Consider the following 27,935-nt stretch of genomic DNA (forward strand, 5'->3'; position numbering starts at 1 on the left):
AACGACGGTCCTTTCTTTTCATTCAGCATTGTTATGGCTAAAACTTTTTCAATCAGTTTTGTGGACAGTAAAAATCGCAAAAAATAACTTTTCTTCACTATGTTGTTAAAAATATACACCCAATAGAAGTTTATACTGTGTTTTGGACCATTTTTGCTGTCCCCACTTATTGAAACAGTATAAATGATGGAAAATTTAGTGATATATTTGAGTGTTTATGGTAATGATGCACATCTGTCTAGAAACTGGTCTTCTCCTGAAACTTTCAAGGAAATAAATAACACGCCAACGTCGACAAACAGCTGTTTTCAAAGACTTTTAGCTCTGTATACCGAACTGTGGCTCGTATCACATGATCCGTTGCGATTTTTCTGTTATGTGAAAGATAATTCATTTCTAAATACCGTAAACCGCGTTGTAAGAAAATTACCGCATTTTTCCAACCGCGTTGGAGCGAAAACGTGTTGTAAAGATACCGCGTTGTAGGAGGCCTACCTGTATTTTAACACTGCCGTAAAATAGAATTTGCAAATTAAACAAAATTAATTTAAAGAAACTTTTCTTATTTAGTATATAAATACAATACAATGTATACATATGTGTATATAAAAATGAATTTAAATAAGAATTCAGTAGTCCCTCGTTATATCGCGTTTTTTTCCTCCCTCAAATTTCAGAAGCATTCGTCAATACATATGTGTATATAAAAATTAATTTAAATAAGAATTCAGTAGTCCCTCGTTATATCGCGTTTTTTTCCTCCCTCAAATTTCAGAAGCATTCGTCAATAAATTCAGAAGCAAGTCAATAAATTTTAAAATATCAATTGCCATTAATTTTTGCAACGAAATACGGTATTTTATTCCTGCCATTAGCCTTCAAACTACCACTGCTAGTAACACAAAGAATTCGTCAAGATATAAATAAGCAAAACAGGTGGACAGATCAATTATCATTTACGATTCCTTTTGATATTAAAAGTTGTGATCGCACTTACGTTGCACTGACGTCAGCTTGGCGGAATTTTCCTTAAGTTGCGTTTTAAAATATTTTGTCAAATAGCGTATTTAAACTTACTTCTTTAAATTTAAATTTTAAACAAAGATAGCCACATCGTGTCGTTTCTACAACAATTAGAAAAAAAAACTTTTTATAGTGTTATCGCTTATTAACTATGCCTCTATGGGTAGTATGGGATATTTAATATGTAGAAACATACTCTTCTTGAACGTCTTGAAATCTGTACTGTTCTCAATTCTTCAATCTCTACTCTCTCATAGAAAGTAGTCCGTCATGCTTGGTGGGGCATTTCTAATATTAAAATAATAATAAATTATATTTAAATTTAATTTTTTACAGTGCACTATCGGCCGCCCTAGTATTTTGGCCGCCTGAGTGCAAACACACACTGCACACCAATCAGAACCAGCTGTGTGTGACGTATTCAGGATTTTGAAAATATGGGTGCTTCGGGGTTCAAGATACGTGCCCCGTATCGTTTTTCGGAGAATGTTACTCAATTACAGCGGAATTACTTAATCTTGCCTAATCGAAGACGTAGCATTATTATTATTTTTATTTTAAAGTAATAAAAGTGATTGCTTTAGAATCAAGGAATGCCGCAATGCCATAAATACCACCCTGGATACGCCCCTGATCATCGATCGTCTCTACATTGTTTTTTCTTTCTTTAAAAATTTAAATAAGAATATCAAAAACTTAAACTCTTCCGTAAATGGAAGTATCTAAGCTATGCCGTTTAACCTTTAACACTTTTTGCCCCCCCTCTTAGCCTCGATTACTTTTTCGACTCCACTGCCATCGCTGTTGCCATATTTAAAATACGATGTTGTCTTTAGAATTTTACGTCACATTCATTTTCTAAAATTACCGGAAAAATTCAAACGAATGCAATGAAATATATAATTTGTTACGCACCAAATCATTGGTTTTTACAAAGTGTTCGATCTCATTCGATTGTTTTTCTTTTGTTTATATAATAATAGAATCTTGAAATGGACATGAGCAGTTCTGCTCAACACAGGTTGGTCGAGGTGATTCTTTTAAACAGTCGAGCTTTTAATTTTAGAATCTCTGTAATGAAATGCCATAATTTAATGGAACAAAATTAGGATTACGATTGTTTATTTGCTCTATATTAATTTAAAAATGGGAAGAGATATCTGTAGGAAATTTATAAAATTATATAAAAATAGCGAAGACAGGTAATGCATATTATGTTTCATAATTGATTTTATGTATTTCTTGTTTTGGGTGAATGTATTTAATTTCTCTTTGAAGAATTTAATTAAAATAAGCTCAATCTTTGATATTAATTAACATTCTGATATATTAACGTTAATATATTTAATGTTTAAGTAACCAAAAATATATCATGGATTAAAAAAATCTGCATATTAATATCAAGTAAATTTATACTCACAAATAATTAATTATTATTTAATTCCTATAACAAGATATTTTGTTATAGGAAGTAGTTCAAATAAAGCAGATTATGTTTGTTGTTATAGCAAAGAATACAATGATTTTTTTTATAGAATGGATGAAATATTTTATAATTTGTTTTTAAAATTAGTTTTTAATCAAATTATTTGTGAACATAAAAACAAAGTTTGCTGGAGTTGATAAGAAAAAAATAATTGATAATGGAAATTTTGGGCCTGTTTTGGAATCCGACGCTAACAAATACATTCAAAATACAATAGAAACATATAATGCACTGATGAAAACAATTAGCGGAGCACGTGACTGCTCTAATCGAGGAGTGACAAAGAATCAAAATCATCGGTTCGAAACCCACTCCTGACACGAGCTTTTCTTATGAGCGGCTGATTGAAAATGTCTATTTTAGTGTGACGTAAGCGCCTGGAAGACATTCTGTAATTCTTTTGATTCGAAACAGTAATGCTATTGGATCAGAACTTTGCAGCACGTTGAATTCCGTTTTGAAAGCATCGCTAAAGTAGAATAAACATATCGAAACGTTGCAAAGCGTCGAACAGAAACTTCCGCACGTGTGTGAAACAGAGTTTCTGTTCTTAATTCAAAGCAAATGAATTCTACTGTCGCTGTCGCCTTCAATGAACGATGACAGGGGCGAAGAAAAAAAAAGGCCCCACCGAGATTTGAACTCGGATCACGAGTGCTAACCATTACACATTGGTACTTCGCACAGATTCTCGTGTCGCATATCACCTTAATGCATTGCAGATTGCCTTATCGACTATCTACGTAAAGATATCGCCGCATCTGTTGTTGCCGATAATGGAAATCTCTCCGTCTACACTTTCTCGTTAAAAAGCGTAGCTGTTGCCACAAATTTGTCGCGAAGAGAATGACGGTCGCGGTCGTTCAAANTCTAAATAGTTAATTTATTTTAAATATACCACAATATATCACTTAAACTTTTAAGAGTGATTCTTTTTTCTATAGCAGAAAAAGAGTAATTTTTATAAAAATAATATTTTATTTTTTACAGGTCTAAAGGAGTATATTTTGATATTCAACCTTCACAATTACCTGTGATCTATTCTCCTACATATAATATTGGATTTTTTGGCTTAGAAAAGCTTCATCCATTTGATTCCGGTAAATGGGGACGAATCTATCAATTTCTTAAAGGTTAGTTTTAAGGTTTTCTTGAGAAATTATTTAATTTTTAAATAAACAAATGAAATTTTATATATATTCTTGAATTTAGATGGCAAGATGATTATTGAAGGACAAACAGTAGAACCTGAGGAAGCAACTGACGAAGAACTCATGGTAGTTCATCCACAAAGTTATCTAAATAAATTGAAAGTAAGAATTAAATCATACGTTTTGAAATTAAAATTATGTTTAAAAAATCAAAAAAATCTGATAGAAATTTTCATTATGATAGTGGAGTGCTTACGTTGCAAGGATCACAGAAGTACCATGTGTAGCCCTTCTTCCTAATTCTATTGTCCAAAGACGCGTGCTGAAACCATTTAGAACCCAAACTGGTGGGTCAATATTGGTAAGATTTTATAAAATTAATTTTAATTATATAATTTTGTCATTATTGTTTAAGTAAAATTAACGTTTAAAAATAATTTTAAAATTATTTTTAATTAACACTTTCTGGTCTGCAACTCAGCATGGTCTGGTTTATTTATAGAATGTTGAAGTTTTATATTGAACAAAATAAATTTTTAATTACTTTAACTGCTTATAAAGTAAGATGGTTTTGTTAGTCTCCAATTAAAATTATATCATAACTTTTAGTTTTATGAATCCATTCTTAGATTGTAACCATGACTTTGCAGATAGAACATTTTCTGTTTTTAGAAAAGGTAAAGTCAGATAAACTTCAAATTTCATTTGCTTATGAAGATTACGAATGATAAAAGACAGTTTAAAAAATTTACTTGAAGATTCAGAATCAAAAATATATATTAAGTACTGATTTTGATTTCATTATCATCTATTTTATCTAAAGGTAAGATACATAATTTATATACATATAATATTAATTTTTAATCCTGTACAGATAACAAAATTCAATATTTTATCAGAGAATTAAATTTTATATATTAGATAAAATATTTTGATATCGATCCTCATAAGAGTATAAATTCTTTTGACATCTGTTTATGCTGTTTATGTGAGATTTTTCCATCTTTGAACAATCAAAGTAAATCAAAGATAAAATATCTTTAATTTACTTTGAACGTATTAAATTTTATTGTTCATTAAATTGTTAACTAATTTTAATCTTGCCCTTTCAATCTTAATATGTCTGGCTTTATATATTTACAAATTAACTTTTAGAACATGAAAAATATTTTTCTTTATAAATTTGTATTCTCACATGCCTTTATATATATATACAGTGGGTGATCGGTTAACGAACAGATCGGATAACGAACAAATCGGATAACGAACACTTTCGCGAAAGATTTTTATGTTCGGACAACGAACACATGATCGGATAACGAACACCCCATAGAACAAACACAAGAAGAAGCGATGTAAAATAATGAATACCGATTGGTCTTCCCTTGTCTTAGGGCAACAATTCGAAAACTTTCGGAGCGTGGGAGACATCGACATCAACGCTCAAGCCGATATATACCGATCGGATAGTATTCCTCCGAACTTTGAAACTCTTCCTTTTAATTCCAGCCTTTTATTTTTCTGACAGAAACAATTCTTTTATGTATTCGTGAGACTGTCAGGTAGGCACTCGTTAAGTTTTGCATCTGTTTTTCTTTTCGAAAGGTCAGAGTATAATAGCAAAGGTAGAGAGTGGGCAGATAATGCCTAATGTTTCTGGGCAGTATGGCTTGAACAGGTCTACAATAGGCCATAGTTAAAACTTATCTAAGAAAGATACTGTATTATCAAGAAGACTCAAGCAGCTAAAGGAGTAACAAAAATCACATCTGAGATATAAAGAACATCAAAGAGTTCATAATGGAATCCGAAATGGATCTGACGACAGAAGAACGCCAAGAACTCTTGAATGAAGAACACCAAGAAACTCGGCAAGATATGTTTTCTTCTGAAAAAGAGGATTAATGCCGATATCTGTTATTAAAGATCTTTTGTAGTAGTAGGAGGATGTCAAAATAACGATCATAGAATGGCATCCAAACCAGGTTGAGGCTTGGGGATTTCTACAATTGCAATACTATTAATAACTACTTACAAAAAATCCTGAAGAGAAAAAAGCACTCGACATTAGATTATTTAATACTTTCAAACGGAAAAAACATGACTAATAAAAATGTAAGACTGTGTATGTATGTATTTTTATTATTACATATAAATAAACATAGTAAGAAAGTATATATTTGTTTATTTTTGGTGTCTCCAGAATGAATTAATTAAATTTCCATTAAAACCTATGGTAAATCGATAATCAGTTAACGAACAATTCGGATAGCGAACAAAGTCTTGGAACAGATTATGTTCGTTAACCGATCACCCACTGTATATATATGTTACTCTCAAAGACCAAAAATGCTCATTCAAAAAAACATTGTGGCTAACTCAAAATGACCACAAAGTGAAATTCACATCATGGCTTTCATGATATTTAACCACTACACATTGATGATTAAGAAAAGCCATAACGTGTTCTGAACATTAGGTGATGCAACCATGATACGATGGAAGGTTGAAATTGGTTCAAATGTTTTAGTTAGGGTGCCTAATGTTGATCGGGGATGTGCAGCTTCCAGAAATGTTTTAGCTGTTGTTAGACACCTGATGGATTAATACTCATATCAGTTAGAAAACAAGGGTCTTCTTGATCAACTTTATGATCATAATGAATTTACAATTTCTGACAGTTACTTTATTAACATTCATGGAATACCATCAACTTCATTAACACTTCACTCAGCATCCATTTAACATCTGGAAGTAAGCAAGGGTTTATAATGTGTCACTGTAAAAGATACTGTATTGATGAAAAATAACCAAATTACATTTCTGTATGTGGTGAATAATTTTGGTACCTACTTATATGAGATAATTGAAGCTACATAAATAATGAAAAAGAAAGTTTTATTTTCTTATCATCACCTCGTTATTAATTAACATCCAGAACTTCTGGTGGTTTTTAACCATAATAAATCCGTTGCACAGTGGTTTTTAACTTTAACAGCTGATTTTTATGTCATTGTGTAGAGTACATCAAGCACCTACTATTACATGTAGTTTGACCTTTAGCACTTTTAAGTAAAACAAAAACAAAAAAAAAAAATGCATATTTTTCTCCATACATTTTATTTCTTTGAAATTTTTTGACTGTACTATAGATTACCACCTAGGGAATTTTGGGACTTATATATTTGAACTTGGGACTGAGACAAGTTCAATGGTACCCTACTTTTGGACCAGAGATGAAAAATAAGAAAGTTATCATATTTACAATTTCTTGCCTTTCACAATGCATTCTATGCCTTTTTATTTTTCCACTACGTAGTGTTCGACTGTTCATGCTCCCAACGGACTTCCCGGAGGGTCTGCTGGCAGGCATCACTAGTTATTGATTCATCGTAGTTCTTGAACAAAAGGAAGTGGCATTTGACTGTTCATGCAACTTCTTGCCTTTCACGGTGCATTTTTTAATGGTTTACAGACTACTGCAAGATGGCAGTACTAGCAACTACAGTGTCGTCTGTATGATAGCATTAAAAAAGTATGATAACTTTCTTATTTTTCATCTTCGGTCCAAAAGTAGGGCATCATTGAACTCGTCTCAGTCCCCTCAGTTCAGATATGTATTCAAAGACCCGAGATTCCATAGGTGGTAATCTATATAATCCCCAATTTTTTTAAGTATGAAAATTAAATTTTTAGGAAAACTTGTAGAACTAATGTTGTTCAGCATTAAAAATTGTAAACAAAAATGTTTTAAGGCTAGAACTCATATTTTAAAGTTTCAAACCACTGCATCATATCTTCCTCTATTGTGGTTGCATCAACTAAAGTTCAGAACTCATTATAGCTTTTCTTAATCACTGCAATGCATAGTGGTCAAATATCATGAAAGCCATGATGTGAATTTTGCATTGTGGTTGGTATTTTTGCTCAATGAGCATTTTCAGTCTTTGACACTAACATATATATCCTAATCTTATTTCTTATTTTAAAAATTTTAACCTTAACTTATTACAATTCGTGATTAAACCTATGGAATTTAATTTTTGGTTCACTCTCTTATATTCTTATATATGATAAAACAAATATACATTAAGAGAAATATATAAATATAAGTATTATTAATAAATATGTAGATGATATTTGGTTAATTTATATTTCAAGTAAAAAACATATGAATCCTTTATCAATACTTATTCTTTCATGTATATCTAATATCAATTACTTAGAATCAATAATTGTTTGCTTATTATTGCTATTATTTTACATTAATAAATGAATAATATTAAAATAGTTTTCTTATGAAACCACTTCAATTAATCAGCTAAATTTTCTGTTTTAATTATCTTATCTTACTTTCTATCATTTTCTATAATATGAAAGATACATATTTGATACATTAAAACTAAGCAAACTGAAATGATTTTTATTTCTATACTCTAATATTTCAATTAAAACTGAGAATAACTTGAGTAATTTTAATTAATGTACTGTATGAATCTCAAGGCTGTATATATTGGTTAATAGTTTGTTAATCTCTTGATAACAAGCACTGAGTTCAGCGTTAATACAATGCAATGCTCATTATCAAGAGAATCAAGAGATTATACAACTTTTGGCATGAGTTTTTAAAGTACTCTATCTTTACATAGTTGGTTTTACTTTTCTCAAGTTTTCAGCATATTTAGTTGTAATTTACTTCTGAGATTATGTTATTATTTATTTACAATTTTAAAAAAGTTTGTCTATGCATTTTAATTTATTCTTGATATAATTCATCATTAATTAATAAAATGGACCTATTTATATATACATAAATAAAATAAAACAGTAAGACATTCATTATATGTATATTTAAGGATAATGAATGTTTTACTGTTTACTAACTCATATTTTCTTTTCTCTCAAATCAAAATAAATAATTTATAGTATCTGTCCACTTTAATAATTCCAATTCATTTTTATTTATCTTTTATAAAATAATTATCATTATTATTTTTTGTATTTAATATTTTAATAACTTGTTTTTACTGGAATTTTTGTTTTAATGTAGTTTATCTGCAGTTACTATTGCATCTAAAACAAGTATTGCAGCTGAAGTATGGTATTTGTGACACATTAATTTTTTTTTATGTGGCACAGCAATTTAATTTGCTAATTATTAAAATATTAGTAATTTTAGAAATCATTTTTCAAATTTATTTTTTTAACTTAAATGAAGAAAAAAATTAATGTTAAATTATTTTAAAATCCTTTTTGCTTTTTGAAGGAGAGTTTGATTTAATTAATTCTGATTTTACAAATGGATGCACTTTATTTGAAAACAAATTTGTTTCCAAATATCACAAATTCCTGGCTTGATTAAATTTATTAAAAAATTTCTTATCTAATATCCAATTAGTCTACACCAGTTGGTGTAGCAAGAAAAGTGATACAACATAATATTCCGTGGACAATTATACAAAAAGCAGATCCCAACACATGGTAATGGAAGATAGTTTATGTACACAAATTATATTAATATCTAAGTATACATAAACAACAATACTAAAGTAGTGCAGCACTACAAATCAGTTGGAACAAGTAAAAAAAGCGTTCAATTTTTGTTTTAGCCATTTTGTTCTATATTGTTTTTACCTGATGATGTCTATTTTTATATAGAAGAAAACATTAATAATTTTTTTCTTTTCATAGTGCTGGTGTTGGTTTATGCTCTGTATTGATATCATAGTTACCATTTTTGTTTATGGCACTTCCTAGAGGCAGTAAACAGCAATATGTTTGAATGCAAATTGGAAATGAAACTCAGATATTGATTGACTCTATTGATTGGTGTATGTCACATATGTATCAAGTAATAATTAACATAACTACAGTAATCTAAAATGCTAGCATTCTTTTTGGAATACTCTGTATTAATAACCAAAAATATATTGGGTTACTAGTAGACTAGGTTATTCATTTCTCTTAAACTACAATTCTCTGCAATCATAATATATCGACCTGTCAGTTGCATAGAAGGCAATACTTGTCAGTCATGGGCAAACAGGGTGACTTGAGCAACTTTGAATTCAGACATCATTGGGACTTGGAGGGTGGGAACCAGTATTTCCAAAACAGCTGTACTTGTTGGTTGTTCTCATACCATGGTGTCCAAGGTGTACTATGACTGGATGGATCATGTACAAACCATGTCATGTATCACCGAATCACACAGCAGCCAGCCATGTGTGATTGATCCCAGAGATGAGCATCATGGGTATCTGACCAAAGACATGTCACAGTGGAACACAACAGCCTACATGCCAACACAACAGTGGACAAGGCAGACATGTTTTGACAATGACCCAGTGACTCTTGTGTCAACTGGTGTTCAATAGCTGTCGACCTGCAGGAGTGCCTCTGTTGACCATGTGTCATTGCAAAAAACACTTTGAATGTGTGAGTAAAAGGTATCATTGGGTCTTGGATATGAGGAAGAAGGTCATCTGGAGTGACGAGTCCTGTTTCATGCTGAACCATGCTGATGGCCAGGTTTGGATCTGACATAAACAGCATGAGCTGCATTCCCAACTGTGGAATTGTGGGATGATGGATTATGGGTTGATGACCATGACCTAAGGTATTGGACATCATCCTACAATCCTTTGGTTGGCAAATGGTTGGAAGAACACAATAATAAATTCCAAACACTGCTTCACCCCTAAAAGCACCAGACTGCAACCTATTGAACATGTTTGGGATATACTGGAACATATGGTAAGGTTGTCATCCACCCTTCTGAATGTGCACCAACTGACAAAAGCTTGAGCAGGCATGGGTCCAATTAAGAATAGAGGATGTTTGGTATCTGAAGAATCCATGCCTCAGCATTGCAAGCCAGAAAGGTGGACTAACCATTGTTAGGCAAATATTCCAAATGAAGTGATTGTTCAGTTTATGTGCACAATACAATAATTTTACAAACTAATTAATAACTGCAATCTAAATTTAAAATAAAAATTAGATAAGGAAGGTAATTGTTTACTTACTTGTTAAAACTAATTAATAATATCTGCTCAAAAGTACAGTACAGTGGGTGATTGATTAACAAACACAATCCGTTTCAAGACTTTGTTCGCTATCCTAATTGCTTGTTAACCAATTACTGATTTACCATATTTTTTTTTATGGGAATTTGATTAATTCGTTCTGGATACCCCAAAAAATAAAAAACAAAAATATTTTTTGTCTCCAGTTTAGTTACTATTAAAAGTTGTGTTACTACTATTACTGTACTGTTACTACTGTGTACTATTACTGTTGTGTACTACTATTGTTGTGTTATATATATATATATATAACACAACAATAACAAACCTTTCTGGAGACCCCAAAAAAAAATATATATATATACTTTCTTACTACGTTTATTTATATATAATAATAAAAATACATATGTACACAGNGTTATATATATATAACACAACAATAGTAGTACACAACAGTAATAGTACACAGTAGTAACAGTACAGTAATAGTAGTAACACAACTTTTAATAGTAACTAAACTGGAGACAAAAAAATATATATATATATATATTTTGTCTCCAGTTTAGTTACTTTTAAAAAATAAAAATATTTTTTAATAGTAACTAATCTTATGAACATTTTACAACAATTAATCATATTTCTTTCAGCAATCAATTTACAACAGAATTAGTAAAAAAAGGTTAAAATTTTTATACCAATATATACTTTCTTACTACATTTATTTATATGTAATAATAAAAATACATATATACACAGACTTGCATTTTTATTAGTCATGTTTTTTTGTTTGTGGGGGTTAAAGAATCTGTCTAATGTCAATTGCTTTTCTTTCTTCTTCAGGATTTTTCAAAATTAATTAATAGCATTGTAATTGTAGAGATCCCCAAGCCTATTAACCTCAACCTGGTTTGGATGCCATTCTAAGACCATTGTTCTGACATCCTCCCACTTCTTCAAAAGATCTTTAATTAATAGCAGATATCGGCATTAATCTTCTTTTTCAGAAGAAAACATATCTAGCCGAGTTTCTTGGTGTTCTTCATTCAAGAGTTCTTGGCATTCTTCTGTCATCAGATTCGTTTCAGGTTTCAGTATGAGCTCTTCAATTTCTCAGATGTGATATTTGTTACTCATTTAGTTGCTTGAGTCTTCTTGATTATACAGTATCTTTCTTAGATAAGATTGAACTGTGCCCTACTGTAGATTTGTTCAAGCCATACTGCCCAGCAAATTTTATAAAGGTCAGATATACATTTGTTTCCAAGTTTCCTACATTTCACATTGTCCAAGTTTCCTACCATTGAGTGTAAACACAGTTGATTGGATCTTACTACAAGCTGATTAATTTTGTGTCAAGGATCCATAAATGAGGTAAGTTTCAGTGACAAGGATATAAACCATATATCTGAAATATAAAGTCACTGATTTTTGAAAGATTACTGTAAAGAACAGTACAAAATTAATATTTTTAATAAAATCATTTCACAGTCACTAAAGCAAGTAGTATTGTGACTATGTACTTTTCAGAGGTGATATGCAAATTTTCAATTTATTATAAATATCTACTAGAACATATTGTATTATTATGACTTATTTTACTGGTGTTCGATTTCTACATCTTCTGCCCACACTCTACCTTTGCTATTATACTCTCACCTTTCGAAAATAAAAAATGACGCAAAACTTAATGAGTGCCTGCCCAACAATCTTGTGAATACTATAAAAAATTGTTTCTGTCAGAAAAATAAAAGGCTGGAATTACAAGGGAGTATTTCAAAGTTTGAGGAATACTTTCTGATCAGTATATATCGGGTTGAGCATCGACGTTGATGTCTCCCACATTCCAAAAAGTTACCTGAAGACAAAGGAAAATCAATCGGTATTTGCTATTTTCATTGTTTGTTTTTATGTTTGTTCAGTGAAGTGTACGTTATCAGATCATGTGTTCGTTGTCCAATCATAAAAATCTTTCGCAAAAGTGTTCGTTATCCAATTTGTTCGTTAACCGATCACCCACTGTAGTTGAAAAAAACACATCTTGGAAAAATTATATGATTTTTGTTGAAGAAAAATAATTCACATCATCATGATGATGATTAATGACATATTACTTATAAGAGAATAGATATGTTTTGGAAATTGATAAGATTGCTTAGACATTCTACATTGCTAAGCAATTATTAATATATAGTTTTCTCTGAAACATTAATTAAAATTTGACATTTGACATATATAATTTTATTTGTAAATAAAGCTTCTTTGATATTAAGAAAATTTACTTTATTTACAAATGAATATTTAAAATTTGTATTTTAGTATTTATTTTATTTAAATATTTGAATATTATATGTGAAATGGGGACATTTTTTAAATAAATCTTATAACAAGTTTTTTAAATTGAGACTAGAAAGTGTTAATATATATTAAAGCATTTTCTTTAATTATTTTCACAATTTAAAAACCTTAACTAGGCTGGAAAACTAGCTGTTGAACGTGGATGGGCAATAAATATTGGAGGAGGATTCCATCATTGCTATGCTACTAATGGAGGTGGATTCTGTGCTTATGCTGATATTACTCTTACAATTAAATTTTTATTTCATAATTTAAATATTAAATCAGCAATGATTGTAGATTTAGATGCTCATCAGGTAACCGTATTAAGATGATATTTCATATTATTAAATTAAAATTTGAATTTTAAGATGTGCTAAAAATAACATTAATTATAGGGAAATGGCCATGAACGAGATTTTATGAATGACCGTCAAGTTTACATTTTGGATGTTTATAATAGAAATATATATCCAGGTGACAAATATGCTAAAGGTTAGTTAATTACATTATATTAAGAAAAATCCTTGTAATGATATTCAAATAATTTTAAATACAGTAGAGCGTTGTTTATCCGAATCAATTGGGGACTGGGGTTGTTCGGATAACTTATTTTTCGGATAACCAATTATGTACGAAAAAATATATTAATTTATCCCGTGTTGAAACTTTTCTCCGTTGCGTGTCGCTTCGCGTTGAATTTTCGTCGATGTTAAGCCTAACGAAGACTATTGTATCGTTAAAAATTATTTTTTTATTTTGTACAAACAAAATAAATATATTGAAAAATATAAAAACAATAAAAAATTATACTTCAGAAGTTAATTTAGTATCAAAAATGTAAAATATTTGAGTAGCCAAAGACATAGCCAAAGATTACAGCACCACAGCACTGGCAAAAATTTAAATTTGTCAACTGGAATTCCTTTGGATAGCTGACATTTCGGATAACTGACCTTCAGATAAATGACGCTCTACTGTAGTGAAAAACAGTAGTGTGCATGTATTAAAATTGCTCTATGCTAAAAAAACTGAATTTTCAAATAATTAATATTCTTATTATAATAAAAATATTTTTTAATAGTAACTAATCTTATGAACATTTTACAACAATTACTCATATTTCTTTCAGCAATCAATTTACAACAGAATTACTAAAAAATGATGAAAATTTTTATACCCATATGTATAGGGCTGGCCTTAAGCCAATTGGACTGATTGCTTCCAGTTGGGCTCCATACTAGAGTGTAATTTACTCTCAGCTTTTCAAGTACACACAACAGCACAAAGTAAAAAATGGGCTTTGGATATAATATGTTGGCAAATATCTTCAAAAGCGGTAGTGAAGTTGCCCAATGGGGTGGCGATTGTACCCCATTGGGCAGATTATAGGAAAACAGTGATTAAAACACGAGTGAAAGAAAATAAAACTGCCCAATCACATGTTTTCTTGGCTGTTTATAGATTTTTAGACCTACTTAGGCCTGACTTTAATAGATTGGCTGCATGTGGCCTTCTATCACAAAGGCCACAGGCTGCAATGGTGTAAAGAAAACTTGCTAACACATTGCAATGGCTTAGATTTGGTGACATTCCCCAACTACTCATTTGGCCTATATTTAGTATCATGTATTTAAATTTTAGAAAAGAGGTCAGGAACAGGGCCTCAATTTCCTCAAGCTTACTCCACGTTGTTAAAAAACATTATCTTTGACATGGTGACTGACCAAATTTTATAGAGGTTGTCAGATATACATTTGTTTCCATCACATTGTCCAAGTTTCCTACTATTGAGTGTAAACACAGTTGATTGGATCTTATAGAACTTGGTGATCTTACTACAAGCTGATTAATTTTGTGTCAAGGATCTATAAATGAAATAAGTTTCATGACCAGAATATAGACCATCTATCTTAAATATAAAATCACTGATTTTCGAAAGATTACTGTAAAGAGCAGTACAAAATTAATATTTTTAATAAAATCATTTCACAGTCTCAAAAGCAAGTAGTATTGTGATTATGTACTGTACTTTTCAGAGGTGATATGCAAATTTTCAATTTATTATAAATGTTACTAGGACATATTGTATTATTAGGACTTATTGTACTGGTGTTCGATTTCTGCAAATTGAGAAAAACTTTTTCAGAAAAAACAATCTTTATTGTTCACCTAGTATTTTACCTGTACACACTATGTTTGTGTTTCATACCTTAAGGTTCCTCCTCAGCAGGTTTACATCAACTAGGTGCTAAAACAAGATTTATAAAATTACAACAACAATATTCTAAAAATGTATATAAATCTTGAAATCACAAAAACACTGTAAGTCATTTTAATTGTAGATATTGTTGGAAAAAATTTTTAGAATATTGTTGTAATTTTATAAACCTTGTTTCTGCACCTCATTAATGTAAACCTGCTGAGGAGGGACCTTGAGGTCCAAAACACATAGTGTGTACAGGTGAAATACTGGTGAACAATAAAGATTGCTTTTCTGAATAAGTTTTCCTCAATTTGCAGAAACCGAACACCAGTACAATAAGTCCTAATAATACAATATGTCTTAGTAGACATTTATATAATAAATTGTATATAAAAGGACACAAAGGCATATGAATTAATATACAAATTTTGTTTGTTACTTATAAGCTTACATGTATGCAATTTTATATTAAAATGAAGCTTAAATCTGTTGGTCTATTAACTCACATGCATTTTTTAAATACACACTTTGATTGCTTTCCATATCTTAAGCCCACAAAAATTGTTCCCAATTGGGCTCCACACCTCCAAAGGCCTGCCCTGCATATATATTATTGTTTTATTTAATTTTAATGTTACTATTTAGATATTATTGAAATTATATAATAGCTACTGCATGTAATTGATTTTATTTTTTAATGGTTATATATACATATACACAGTAGTGTGTCAATTATCTGAAATAATCAGGTTAGAATACTTTCAGATACAGCACTCCTCACTTAATGACCGAGTTTCATTCCTATGACTGTCATTAAGTCAATTGATTGATAAATGAGGAGCTTAATTCTTTTATTCATTCTTGAGAAAGAAATAGTGTAAAGAAAACTTCAACTTGATAACTTCTCTAATTTGCATCTCTTACATAACAAAAATACCATTCAGTAAGAATTATAAAAATGTATTAAAAAACTTAAAATTCAATCATATAAAAAAGTCATTAAGTTAATATTCTAGACATCAAATCCTTCAAAGTGTGGTAATGGTTCCAGGTCATTAGTGTCATGATGAGAGTTATCAGCAAGGTTATCAGGAGCTGTAGAAAGCCTGGGTAAGGGAGATAACTGTGAGGAAATGGAAGTATTTGTTGGGATAGAAGTCCTGGGTGTAGCTTCTTGATAACAAGCACTGAGTTCAGCATTAATACGATTTTTCTTATATCGCAAGTACTTTTGATGAGTATTATATCGTCGTCCTCAGGCAAAAAAGAACAAATTTGAAAATTAGAATGTGCAGAGTGTAATAGAAAACAGAAAATTTTTCTTGTCAATTTCTAAATTATAACGTTCGGTAATTCCATTGGTCACGTGCAATAAGCTTTTGCGGGTGTTCGAAATATCTTAAATCCACACGACTAGCAGCGCATGCATTGACGAGCGATCGTACTAATTGTGCGACTCTTGGCGCTTTTTGCTGTTTAAACGCTGGTATAAAGTAACCCATATTTCGGGCAAGTTGAGTGTGGTGACGTTGCGTCCGTCTGTGGTCATTGTAAGGAGCGCTTCCCAAATAAATGTAATTCTTCTGTTGTTACAGCTCCTGAGCAACGCTGTTTTTGACCATAACGGGTTATAGCCCTGCTGTAGAACTTTTCTGGCAAGCTCTGTGGTCTATCTTCCTTTGTTTATATCCTCCTGATGTTCTGCGATACGGCAAGCGAGCATTCTTGTCGTTGCCCCTATATACTTCTCAATTGTCCCCGTTACTGGATTTTCCAGTTGCACTGCGTATATTCCCGATTTTTCTAAAACGTCGACTTTATCCCGATCATTGCATATGCTCCTGTGTAGGCTGGGTAGGGGAGTTAAAGGAAGAGTAAAGCTGTATCGCCGGAAAATACGGCTAATAAGTATGGATGGTGCTCCTAGGTACGGCAGCACTGATTGTACTCTAGACATTTCTTTTTTGCTATGTAGTGTGGTAAACGGGAAAAGGGAATCTTTTACCCTACGTAGTACATGCATAAATTTGACACTTGTGAATCCAGCGTGATGTACTGCCATTCTTATGATTTCCAATTCGACTTTTATTAGAGCTTGCGATGAGGGAAGTATAAGAAGTATAACTTGCGATATAAGAAAAATCGTATTAACGCTGAACTCAGTGCTTGTTATCAAGAAGCTATACAATTTTGGCGTGAGTTTTATTTATTTATCTATTTCTGTCCTGGGTGTAACTTTTGAAAAGAATTTGTTATTTATACAAAGTTTAAAAAACCCATAACAATTTAAATAAAGAAACATTTTCACAAAGATGTTTTTTAAAATGTATTATTAAATTATTAGAGTCATTATTTTTAAAAATCAATAATATATATAAACTTTCAGAAGCAATTACAAGAAAAGTAGAACTAAGACCAATGACAGAAGATACAGAATATTTGGAAAAAATTTCAATGTAAATATAATTTATATTATTTTTAAATCTAACTTGTAATGTAATTTACTATCTATATAAAGCTTCTACATTCTCATTAATAATACTTTTATTACTTATTCATCTGAAATATGATTTTTTTTTTAACGAATAAATTGAATTTCAGTTATTTGGAATTTTATATAATGGATATTAATTTCATATAGCAAGAGAAGTAAGTTATCAAATTCAAATACTAAAGGTTCAAATATGAAACTGTTTCTTTTTTGATAGGGTGCAGGCCTATCATCCATATTATCTCCTATAAAAAAAAATCACACCGCAACAGAAAACTCCAGGAAAATGAAACTGGATGAATTATATGGTAAACAACTAAGGCAAGGTAAACGGACAATGAATTTTGCTACATGGAATGTACAAGGGATCAGATAGTTAAAGAAATAAAAAGAATGAAAATTGACTTTGTGATCCTAACAGAAACAAAAAAAGAAAGGATCAGGAATGTAAGAACTGGAAGACTATGTGCATATTTACTTTGGCATGCCAAAAGAAGAAAGAGCAAAATGTGGTGTATCCATTATGATAAAAAAGAAATTTAAGAGAAATATTACCACCTTTGAAACAATAGATGAAAGAATGAGGAAAGTTAACCTAAATATTTTTGGGAGACAAATTACTATCATTGGAATTTATGCACCAAATGAGGGTGAAAGCCATGAAGGTAAGGATTTGTTCTACAACAAGATGCAAGAGGTGATAGATGAAACTGGAGAGACAAGAGAAATAATGTTATTGAGTGATTTCAATGCAAGAACAGGATCATTGAGAAATAACAAAATTATTGGACAATTCAGAGAAAACATAACAAATGACAACGGAAGAAGACTAATAGACTTTTGTAATACAAACCACTTTGAAGTAAATAATGGGTTTTTTAAACATAAAGATATTCATAAATATACTTGGACTCAACATACTAGGCAGTGGAAATCAATTATTGACTATATTATTACAAAGCAAAGAACCCAAATTAAAATTTTAGATGTAAGAGCACAGAAAGCTGTTACTTGTGTCTCAGACCACTATATAGTAAGAGCAAAAAATCATTACTCCTTACAAAAGAGTAATACGGACACAGAAGGAATAAAAAATGGAAATGGAAGTAATCAAAGATCTTAAATTTAATCTTGAAAGCTTAGCATAAAAAGTACGAGAAGATTGTTTCAGACAAGATTAGATCAAAAATTGAAAGAAAAAGAATATGATAACACTATAGAATTATATAAAAATATAAAAACAGCACTACATGAAACAGCAAATTAAGCTCTAGAACAAATCAAAGAACATGGAAAACTTTTTAAAAATTCTAGTGGGACAAAGAGGTAGAAAACATGAAACAACAAAAAAGTAACTTACTTAAAATGGATGAACACTAAAAGAGAAGAGGATAGAATAAGATATAAAGAACTTAGAAAATCAACAAAAAAATTAATTCTGGAAAAGAAAAGATTGGGTTGGGATAGAAATTGTAGAGAAATAGAAACATATATAGGAGGAAGAAAATGCACTGAAGCATGGAAATTCCTAAAAAATGTTAGAAATGAAAGTAATAGTAATAAAGGACAGTTTATCTCAGTTAAACAATGGGAAGAATATTATAAAAAATTGATTAACAGAAGATATAAACATAGAAAAGGATGTACCAATTCATTTAGAGACAAAACAGATTAAACGAGTATGTAAAAAACTAAAAAATAATAGAGCAAGTGGTCCTGGAGGAATACCAGCAGAATTGATAAAAAAAATGGAACAGAAAAATTATTTGGAATGACAACAAAATTATTTGAAAGGTGTCTTAATGGAGAAGACATTCCAAAAGAATGGAAAATTGGCTTTTTGACATCTATCTATAAAAAAGGAGACAAACAAAAATGAAAACTATCAAGGAATTACAGTAACAGCAACATTTAATAGATTATATGGACGAATAATAAGAGATCTAATTGAAAAAGAATATCAAACAAAAGAAAAAGAAGAGTAGAGTGGATTCAGAACAGGAAGATCATGTATGGACAATATTTTCTGTATAAAACAGATTATGGAAAAAAAATTAGCAACAGGACAGGAAACTCATTTATTGTTTATAGACTTAACGAAGGCATATGATAATGTCGCAACATCAAAATTATGGGAGACATTAAAAGAGATAAATATTAATAACACTTATTAAAGCAGTTAAAGAATTATAAAGAGAATCCATAACAAAAATAAAAATTGGAAAAAAAATATCACAAGGATTTATGGTATCAAAAGGACTAAGACAAGGATGTTGTATCTCACCAACTTTATTTAAAATCTATGTAGAAGGAGTATTGAAAATATGGAAAAAGAAATGTTGTAATATGGAAATAGATATTGACGGTAAATCAATGTTTACATTGCAATTTGCAGATGATCAGATGGTAATGGCAGAAGATAAGGATGATCTGGAATACATAACAAGAAAAATAAAAGAGGAATATTTTAAAGGAGGTTTATATATAAACATGAGTAAAACAAAATATTTATGCATAGGAGGGACTAAAACAGACATGGAACTGGAAGAAGGAGAAAAGATTGAGGGATGTGAACATTACAATTATCTTGGAATACAAATTCTTCAAGATGGAAGAGATGTATTAGAAATTAATACAAGATTAGCACAAGATAAGAGAGCAGTTAAAAAATTAAATGGAATATGGTGGAGTGAAGAAATAACTAGACCAAGAAAAAAAAAGAATATATAATGCTATTGATAAAAGCATTCTATTATATGGAGCAGAGGCTAGAGAATGACTAGGGAAGAGAAGAGAAAAGTAACTACAGTTGAAATGGATGCATTGAGCAGATTGTGCAGAATCTCAAAAAGAGAAAGAATAACTAATGAGAGGATCAAAGACTTAATGGGATTGAAGGAGATGGTTTTGGAAGAAATACAGAGGAAACAAGTTATTTGGTTTGGACATGTGAAAACAATGAGTGATGAGAGACTCCCGAAAATGTCAATGGAATACATTCCACGAAAAAAGAAAAAGAGAGAGAGGAAGGCCCAGGTAAACTTGGTATGACGGAGTGAAGATAGCATGTAATGAAAATGGGATTAAAGAGGAATGGTGTATGGATAGAGAGAGATGAAGAGGGTTCCTGGAGATTGGAAGGCAACATCAGATGCTATAAACTGAATGTAGATAGCTATATAATGGATATTAATAATAGTTCAGATTTCTAATTATATTTTTAATATTTTCTTAAATATAAAATAATTTTGATTTTAAGTTAGATAACTTTATGCAAAAAAACTAAATTATTAAAGACTAATCAAATTGCAAATATTCATATAAGATTAATTGTGTAAATTTGATTATGCATTATAATTTTAATTTGCTTGCAATTAATTAAAGTTATAAGATGGATTTAAATGCTTGTTCCACAAATTTCTAGTTTCTAGTCTTTTGTCATTCAAGTATTAAACTTTCTGTTAATTTCATAATCATACAAAAATGATGATGATAGATGGTTATGATAAATTTGAAATACACAAATTTTGTTCTTATCTTAGAAGAAAAATAAATTTAAATAAAAACTTTTTAATATTTTTTTTTATAGACATTTAGAAGGTGCTCTGAATGAATTTACTCCAGATATTATTATTTACAATGCTGGTACAGATATTTTAGAAGGTGATCCTTTAGGTGGATTATCTGTTTCAGCTAAGGTATGTATAATACTTTATTTTTATAAATAAACTAGCAGACCCCACCACATGTTGTAGCTCAAAATGTATCTATTATAAATGTATAACACTTCCCCATGGGGGAAAATTTTTCGAAAAATCCCTTCTTAGTGTACATTCTCTTGATATGTACCCTATTAAAACGCAAAAAACTGCATCTAAAATAGTATAAATAGAAGCAGAGTTCTTCACGCTAAGCCTTAATCCTGTCCATTTCCCCCCAGTGGGGGAATTTTGACATGTATATTATATAAAAACACGTGCATATTTGAATGCAACATTGTGTCAAAATTTCAAAGGAATCGGTAGGAACAAACGAACATTACATTTTTATTTATATAGATAGATAGAAGATGATCTGCTTTAGTTAATTTCACTGGAAAGCATAATGCCTCACAGAAAAGCAAACTTAGGGCGTTATACTCGTAGCGCCATCTGTTGGACATAAAAGCCTTAACCTAGATTATATCTTTTAAATTATATGAATAATATACATATTATGTTTAATGGAATAATATACAGCCTATGTCCACCCTGAAGTTCCATTCTAAATATTGGTGAAAGAATTTTTGAAATTGGATGAGTAGTTTCAGAGATTATCTCCTACATCCAAACTTACAAACTTTATCTCTTTATAATATTAAGTACTAGCAGACCCCGCCACACGTTGTTGTGGCTCAAAATGTATCTATTATAAATTTATAACACTTCCCCTGTGGGGGGGTGGGAATTTTTCGAAAAATTTCTTCTTAGTATACATTCTGTTGACATACCCTATTAAAACGCAATCAAAAACGCAAAAAAATCCGCATCTAAAATAGTATAAATAGAAGCAGAGTTCTTTATGGTAAACCTTAATCCTAACCATCTCCCTTCAGTGGGGGGAATTTAGACACGTATATTATATAAAAACACGTGCGTATTCGAATGCAGCGTTGTGTCAAAATTTCAAAGGAATCGGTAGGAACAAACGAACATTACATTTTTATTTATATAAATAGATAGAAGATGATCTGCTTTAGTTAATTTCACTGGAAAGCATAATGCCTCACAGAAAAGCAAACTTAGGGCGTTATACTCGTAGCGCCATCTGTTGGACATAAAAGCCTTAACCTAGATTATATCTTTTAAATTATATGAATAATATACATATTATGTTTAATGGAATAATATACAGCCTATGTCCACCCTGAAGTTCCATTCTAAATATTGGTGAAAGAATTTTTGAAATCGGATGAGCAGTTTCGGAGATTACCTGCTGCATACAAACTTACATACAAACATTACCTCTTTATAATATTAGTATAGATATAGATATTAAGTATAGATATATATTAAAACTTAAAAGTTTTTAAGCGTTTTGTATCATTGTATATTTGTTTTTTCGGTAATTTACTGTAAAACATGATAAAATTTTATTTTCTTGTTGTTACTAGTAATTTAAATAAAAACTTTTTTATTAATAAGCAATTTAATTTTGGATTATTTCTTAAAAACTGAAGCAATGAAGTAAAGAATCATCAAGTTAAAAGAAACTTTACTATTGTAACTTTACATAGATGAAGATAGCTTACTATGTCTACAAGTTGGTCTACAAGTATTTAGCCATATCTAGCCCAATAGAATTTGGCATTTGGTTGGAGTCTAGGTGCATTTAAATGGAACCTTAGGAAATCCCTAACATGGATAAGCATTGAACTTAGAATTCCTCAATGATATGGCATGTTCTTAAAAACTGTCTACAGATGAAGCCATACAAGTTGCAGTTACTGTAGGCATTATATCCTGACAAGCATAATAGGTTAGAATTTTGCATTGCAATTCTGCAGGATATGGAAAAGGAGAATTTTTCCGAACAACTAATTTTTTTGGATGAATCAACGTTTCATCTCTCTGGCTAGGTTAATTGCTATGAAGATTCAAATGATTTCATTTTCTGGCAAGATGGTGCCCTACCTTACTTCCATTTGGAAGCCCATCATTATTTGAACAACAACATTCCAGGACAATGGATTGGGAAAGGTGGAAACAAGATCTTGTTCATTGTCTATGGCTTCCCAGGTCACCAGACCTTACCCCCTGAAATTTTTATCTGTAGGGATACGTAAAAGAAAAGGTGTTTGTTCCACCTCTATGGTGGGACAAACACCTTTTCTTTTATGTAGCTATCTTGAAGAGTAGCAGGTAGACTGCTACTCTTCAAGATCTGAGACATTGAATTGTTGAAGTTGTGAACTCAATAACAGACAATAACTAGACTCAATAACAGTTGATTTGTTTATGGCAAAGAAATGGACTACCATTTTGATGTTTGTTGCACAACACATGGTGCTCATGTTGAATACATACAACAATGAACTTTCCTCCATCCAATGATGAGCAGGATGTTTCCATTCCTTACAGCTTGTTTAAAATAAAAATCTAAACTCTGATCCATCTTTTTGAATAACCCCATATATTTTTAATATCAGAAGAATAACAACAGAAATATATAAATAGGATATTTTGGCTATATTGCAAAATATTTAAAATTATTGACATTTTTATAACTGCTATTAGATTATAATAGTAGTTTCATTTATCTCTGCTGCTGTTCTATTAAAGCTAAAAAATAAGACAAGAAAATGTGTGTATGGTGGGTTCTCCATAATCTCAATGACAATGTAAAATGTATCACCTTCTGCCTTGTCGACAAGGCAGAATATGATGTCTTTTTTCACAAATTGTAGGCACATCATTATGATCCTGAATTGAAATGTCAATCCATTGAGTAAAAGTATACTGTAATGGCTTTACACAACTCAAAAAATTTAAAGTTGGGCCCTTAGCAAGAAAAATCTTGATGGCTGTCTTTTGGGATTGTGATGGTGTCATTCATCTTGAATGCTTAGAATGTGGCAGTGCTATCAACTCATGATATGTTGACACCCTTAAGAAATTGCAATGATGGTTATGTATGTACCATCCACCAAGACAGTGCTTACTCTACACACAAGCAAGGACATACATGACATTGGAGAGTTACTGTTCAATATGTTTATCCTCACCCACTCTGCAGTCCAAACCGTGCACATTTTTCCTGTTCCCCAACTTAAGGAACATCTCAAGTGCAATCATTTCTCATTAGATGCAGAGGTGTCACTCGTGCTGCAAGAAGACTTAAAACTTTTATATGGACAGTTTTGCACAACTTTTCTAATGTTGGTGTGTGTCAGGGTTCAGGTGGAGTGTGTGTGGAAAAGTGAAGACATCATTTGGTAGAAGGCATTTCAAACTTTCAATTGACACCTGAACTTTGTAGGTATGTGAAGTAATAAAGAAGTTATCCCTGTGGTGGCATTACTATTCAATATATCTGCTCATAAATATTTTTTAAATTCAATTCACAGTTGCATTAACAACTATAAATGTTATATATAAAAAGTTTTAAAAAATTATTATGTAAAATATTGTAAAATTTAATGATATATCCCATAATGACATAATTTCCCTAGCAGAGGATGGATAATTATGGATTGATCTTATTAATCAACTGTAAATAGCACAGATTTAACTTAATTACTAATATTTTTTATATATTAATTTTAAAAATATTTTATAACTATTTTTCATTAAATTTATTTTATCTACTTAATTTTATTTATTTTTTATTATTGCTTCTCTGTTTACCTACTTCATGTATGTAAGAGATTATATCTTTTTTAAATATTTTTTCTTTGAAAGCATTTCATAAAATATAAATGCATTTGAAAATAAAATAGTAATGAGTTCAGATACAATATTCATTTATAAAAAAAATATTTAAAATTTAAAAATAAAATTATACATGCATAATCATATTGCATTAATTTATTTTCAGGGCATCATAGCAAGGGATGAAATTGTCTTCCAAAAAGCTAGAGAGAGAAAAATTCCAATAGTGATGTTAACTAGTGGAGGATATCAGCGTGTAACAGCTCGAATCATTGCTAATTCAATTTTGAATTTATTCCAAAAAGGATATTTAAAGGACAATTAAAATTAATGTAAATATGAAATAACTAACAGTAGTAATTAGTAATCCTAATCAGTACAAAAGAAACTTCCATTATTTACTATTATTTTTAATAAAAAAATTTTAAAATTTGAAACTAAGATAATCAATTATTCAAAGTAATTTACATTTTTAAAATGTCCTATTGAAATTTCTGAAATTTTGTATATAATGCATCAGTAGTAATTTGGAATTTATAAATGAGCAGTTTTTCTTATTTAGTATAATATAAATGAAGGGTTTAAAAATTAAAAAGATGCATTTGAAAGATATGAATGAAAGAATTAGCTATATAGTGAGATAATTAAATCTAATAATATGATAAAGAATGATAAGGCATTTGGATGATGATTTTTTTTTTAATTATAAATATATGTTACATAAAATTTATAGTTTTATTGTTTAAAATTTTGTTATGAAATGTAAATAATCTTTTTAATTTGTATGTTATATATTTTAAATTAGTTGAAAATATCATAAAGATGCATTTGTTATTTTTTATGATTTTTAGGATTGAAGTTGAAAATCTTACAAGGTTTATTTAAATACATTTAAGTATTTCAATTTCATGTCCATATGACATAAGTGCCTCTATAAGAATGATTATAAAAAGTTAATTTATATATTAGTCAAAAATAGTTCTTATATTATTTATGCTAATTTTTAAAATTGTTACATTTCTAGAAATATTTTTACTGAAATTAACAGTTTTATTATTATTATTATTAATTTATTTCTGTTATTGCTGTATAAATTTCAATTTCAATTTAGAAGAGCTTGTTAATACAAGAAAGGCTACATATAAAATTTTCTAGCATATATCAAATTAATATTTAATATTATATAAAGTTTGTTTATATATAAATGTTGTTAATTAAATAAAAATATTTATAATTTACACTTTAATCATCTATTTTTATAAGAATAAATAAATTCAATATAATGTGTGTACTAATGTTTAAAATGTGGAGTTTTATCTACAGAATTTAGTGTATTGTTCATGGTGCTTGAAACATTTTGAAAATATATAAATATTAATTCATCTCTTATTTATGAAAACTGGCTTCTTGAATAATTGTGATGTAATAAACATCCTGCCAATCTAGAAGTCAAAATTTCTATTTATATTCTATATTCTTATATTTAAAAATTGATTCTGCATTAATCATAGTTCGTACCGTATAAACAATATTGTAAGCTAGTAAATTGTTCTTTATTTTTCATAAGTTTTGCAAAAGGCAAAATAAGGTGCCAAAGATTAAAATGGAATAATTAGACTGCTGAAACATGTTGATTGATATTGATACATTTTATGAAATATTTTATTTTAATATAAATATATTTCAAATAATAAACTTCTTTTTCTGTTTTCCACATTACTAAAATTATTAAATTTCAAATAAACAAATTATGAATAAAATATACTAAACTTGTCATTACAATTATATATTTACACAATTTTCAAAATCTATATTTTTAAAAACATGCCATAAAATATTTTATCTTAAAACATTTAAAGTACAGATGAAAATATATTTTTAAATATTAGAAACATTATTTTTGCTTGTATCTTAAAATTTTACAAACTGTTAGATTTTTCAAATATGTAATGTTGAGCAGCAGACATCTAAATGTTGTAAGAAGCACAGCTTTATTTTTTATATTTTAAACTTGAAATAATACAAGTTTTTATAATTATTAATTAAAACTTATTATAATAAAATTATTTTATTAGCTTATTTATTGTTTCACATATATTTAACTTTACTAAATCTTAAATGTATATATATTAATATAATAGATTTGAAGTATCTACAACATAAATTATTTATTTTTTTGTTTGTTTTGTTTTAAATGTTTATAAAATATTAATGTATGTAATTAAAATTTTCAATATTATAACTAAATTTTTATTGTTAACCTTTCAGTGTATTTAATTTTTTCATATCCTAAAATTTAATTTTAAAAATATAAATAATAATTAAGCACTTAAAAATTTCTAACAATATTTTTATATAAACTCATGTTTATCGATTATTTAGATATTTTGTCAGTGTTTTGTAGGTGTATTCTCTCTGTAGGTTTATGAAATAATCTTTAGATGTTATGAAAGAGTAATATAATCAAGATAAGTGGTTCTCAACCTCTGTGCCCTGGTACATAGGTGTTCTGCAAACTTACCTGAAGTGTTCTACAAAAAAAATTTTTTTAAGCTTTTGCAAATTTCTTTCAATGTACCACAGCATATTACATGTAGACACTTCCATGTTTTAGTAAACATGGAATTTATTGAATTGTATAAAATACCCATACAAGTTTATTAGTCTATTGCTTCATTGTTTCATGAGAATAGTAAACATGGGATTGCTTATTAATTTTGAATATATTGATGGCAATGCTCTGCATAATACAGTGGTACCTCGGTATACATCTGCTTTAGAATACGTCCTGTTTGTACGAAACAAAT

The 27,935-nt window shown here is 29.5% G+C and overlaps 1 protein-coding gene across 3 annotated transcripts in view; it reads left to right on the plus strand.

Moving 5' to 3' along the window:
• Positions 1-26,850, plus strand: part of LOC111642390 (histone deacetylase 11-like) — a 44,476-nt gene extending 17,626 nt beyond the window's left edge. The window contains exons 1-10 of one of the 3 annotated variants that reach the window (XM_023388737.1): positions 1,498-2,225; positions 3,500-3,642; positions 3,722-3,822; positions 3,905-4,021; positions 13,160-13,339; positions 13,421-13,517; positions 17,615-17,684; positions 21,309-21,417; positions 25,295-25,460; positions 25,980-26,850. In XM_023388737.1, coding sequence (XP_023244505.1) covers positions 2,170-2,225; positions 3,500-3,642; positions 3,722-3,822; positions 3,905-4,021; positions 13,160-13,339; positions 13,421-13,517; positions 17,615-17,684; positions 21,309-21,417; positions 25,295-25,453 — 1,032 coding nt within the window. In that variant the 5' untranslated portion in view covers positions 1,498-2,169 and the 3' untranslated portion in view covers positions 25,454-25,460; positions 25,980-26,850. Of the gene's footprint in view, positions 1-1,497; positions 2,226-3,499; positions 3,643-3,721; positions 3,823-3,904; positions 4,022-13,159; positions 13,340-13,420; positions 13,518-17,614; positions 17,685-21,308; positions 21,418-25,294 lie in introns of those variants that run through there. The other 2 variants (XM_023388739.1, XM_023388740.1) reach the window with 2 other exon arrangements.
• Positions 26,851-27,935: the final 1,085 nt, after the last annotated feature.

This window comes from Centruroides sculpturatus, unplaced genomic scaffold, assembly GCF_000671375.1.
Source record: "Centruroides sculpturatus isolate CEXI.00-Female unplaced genomic scaffold, Cexi_2.0 scaffold1510, whole genome shotgun sequence".
NCBI lineage: Eukaryota > Metazoa > Arthropoda > Arachnida > Scorpiones > Buthidae > Centruroides > Centruroides sculpturatus.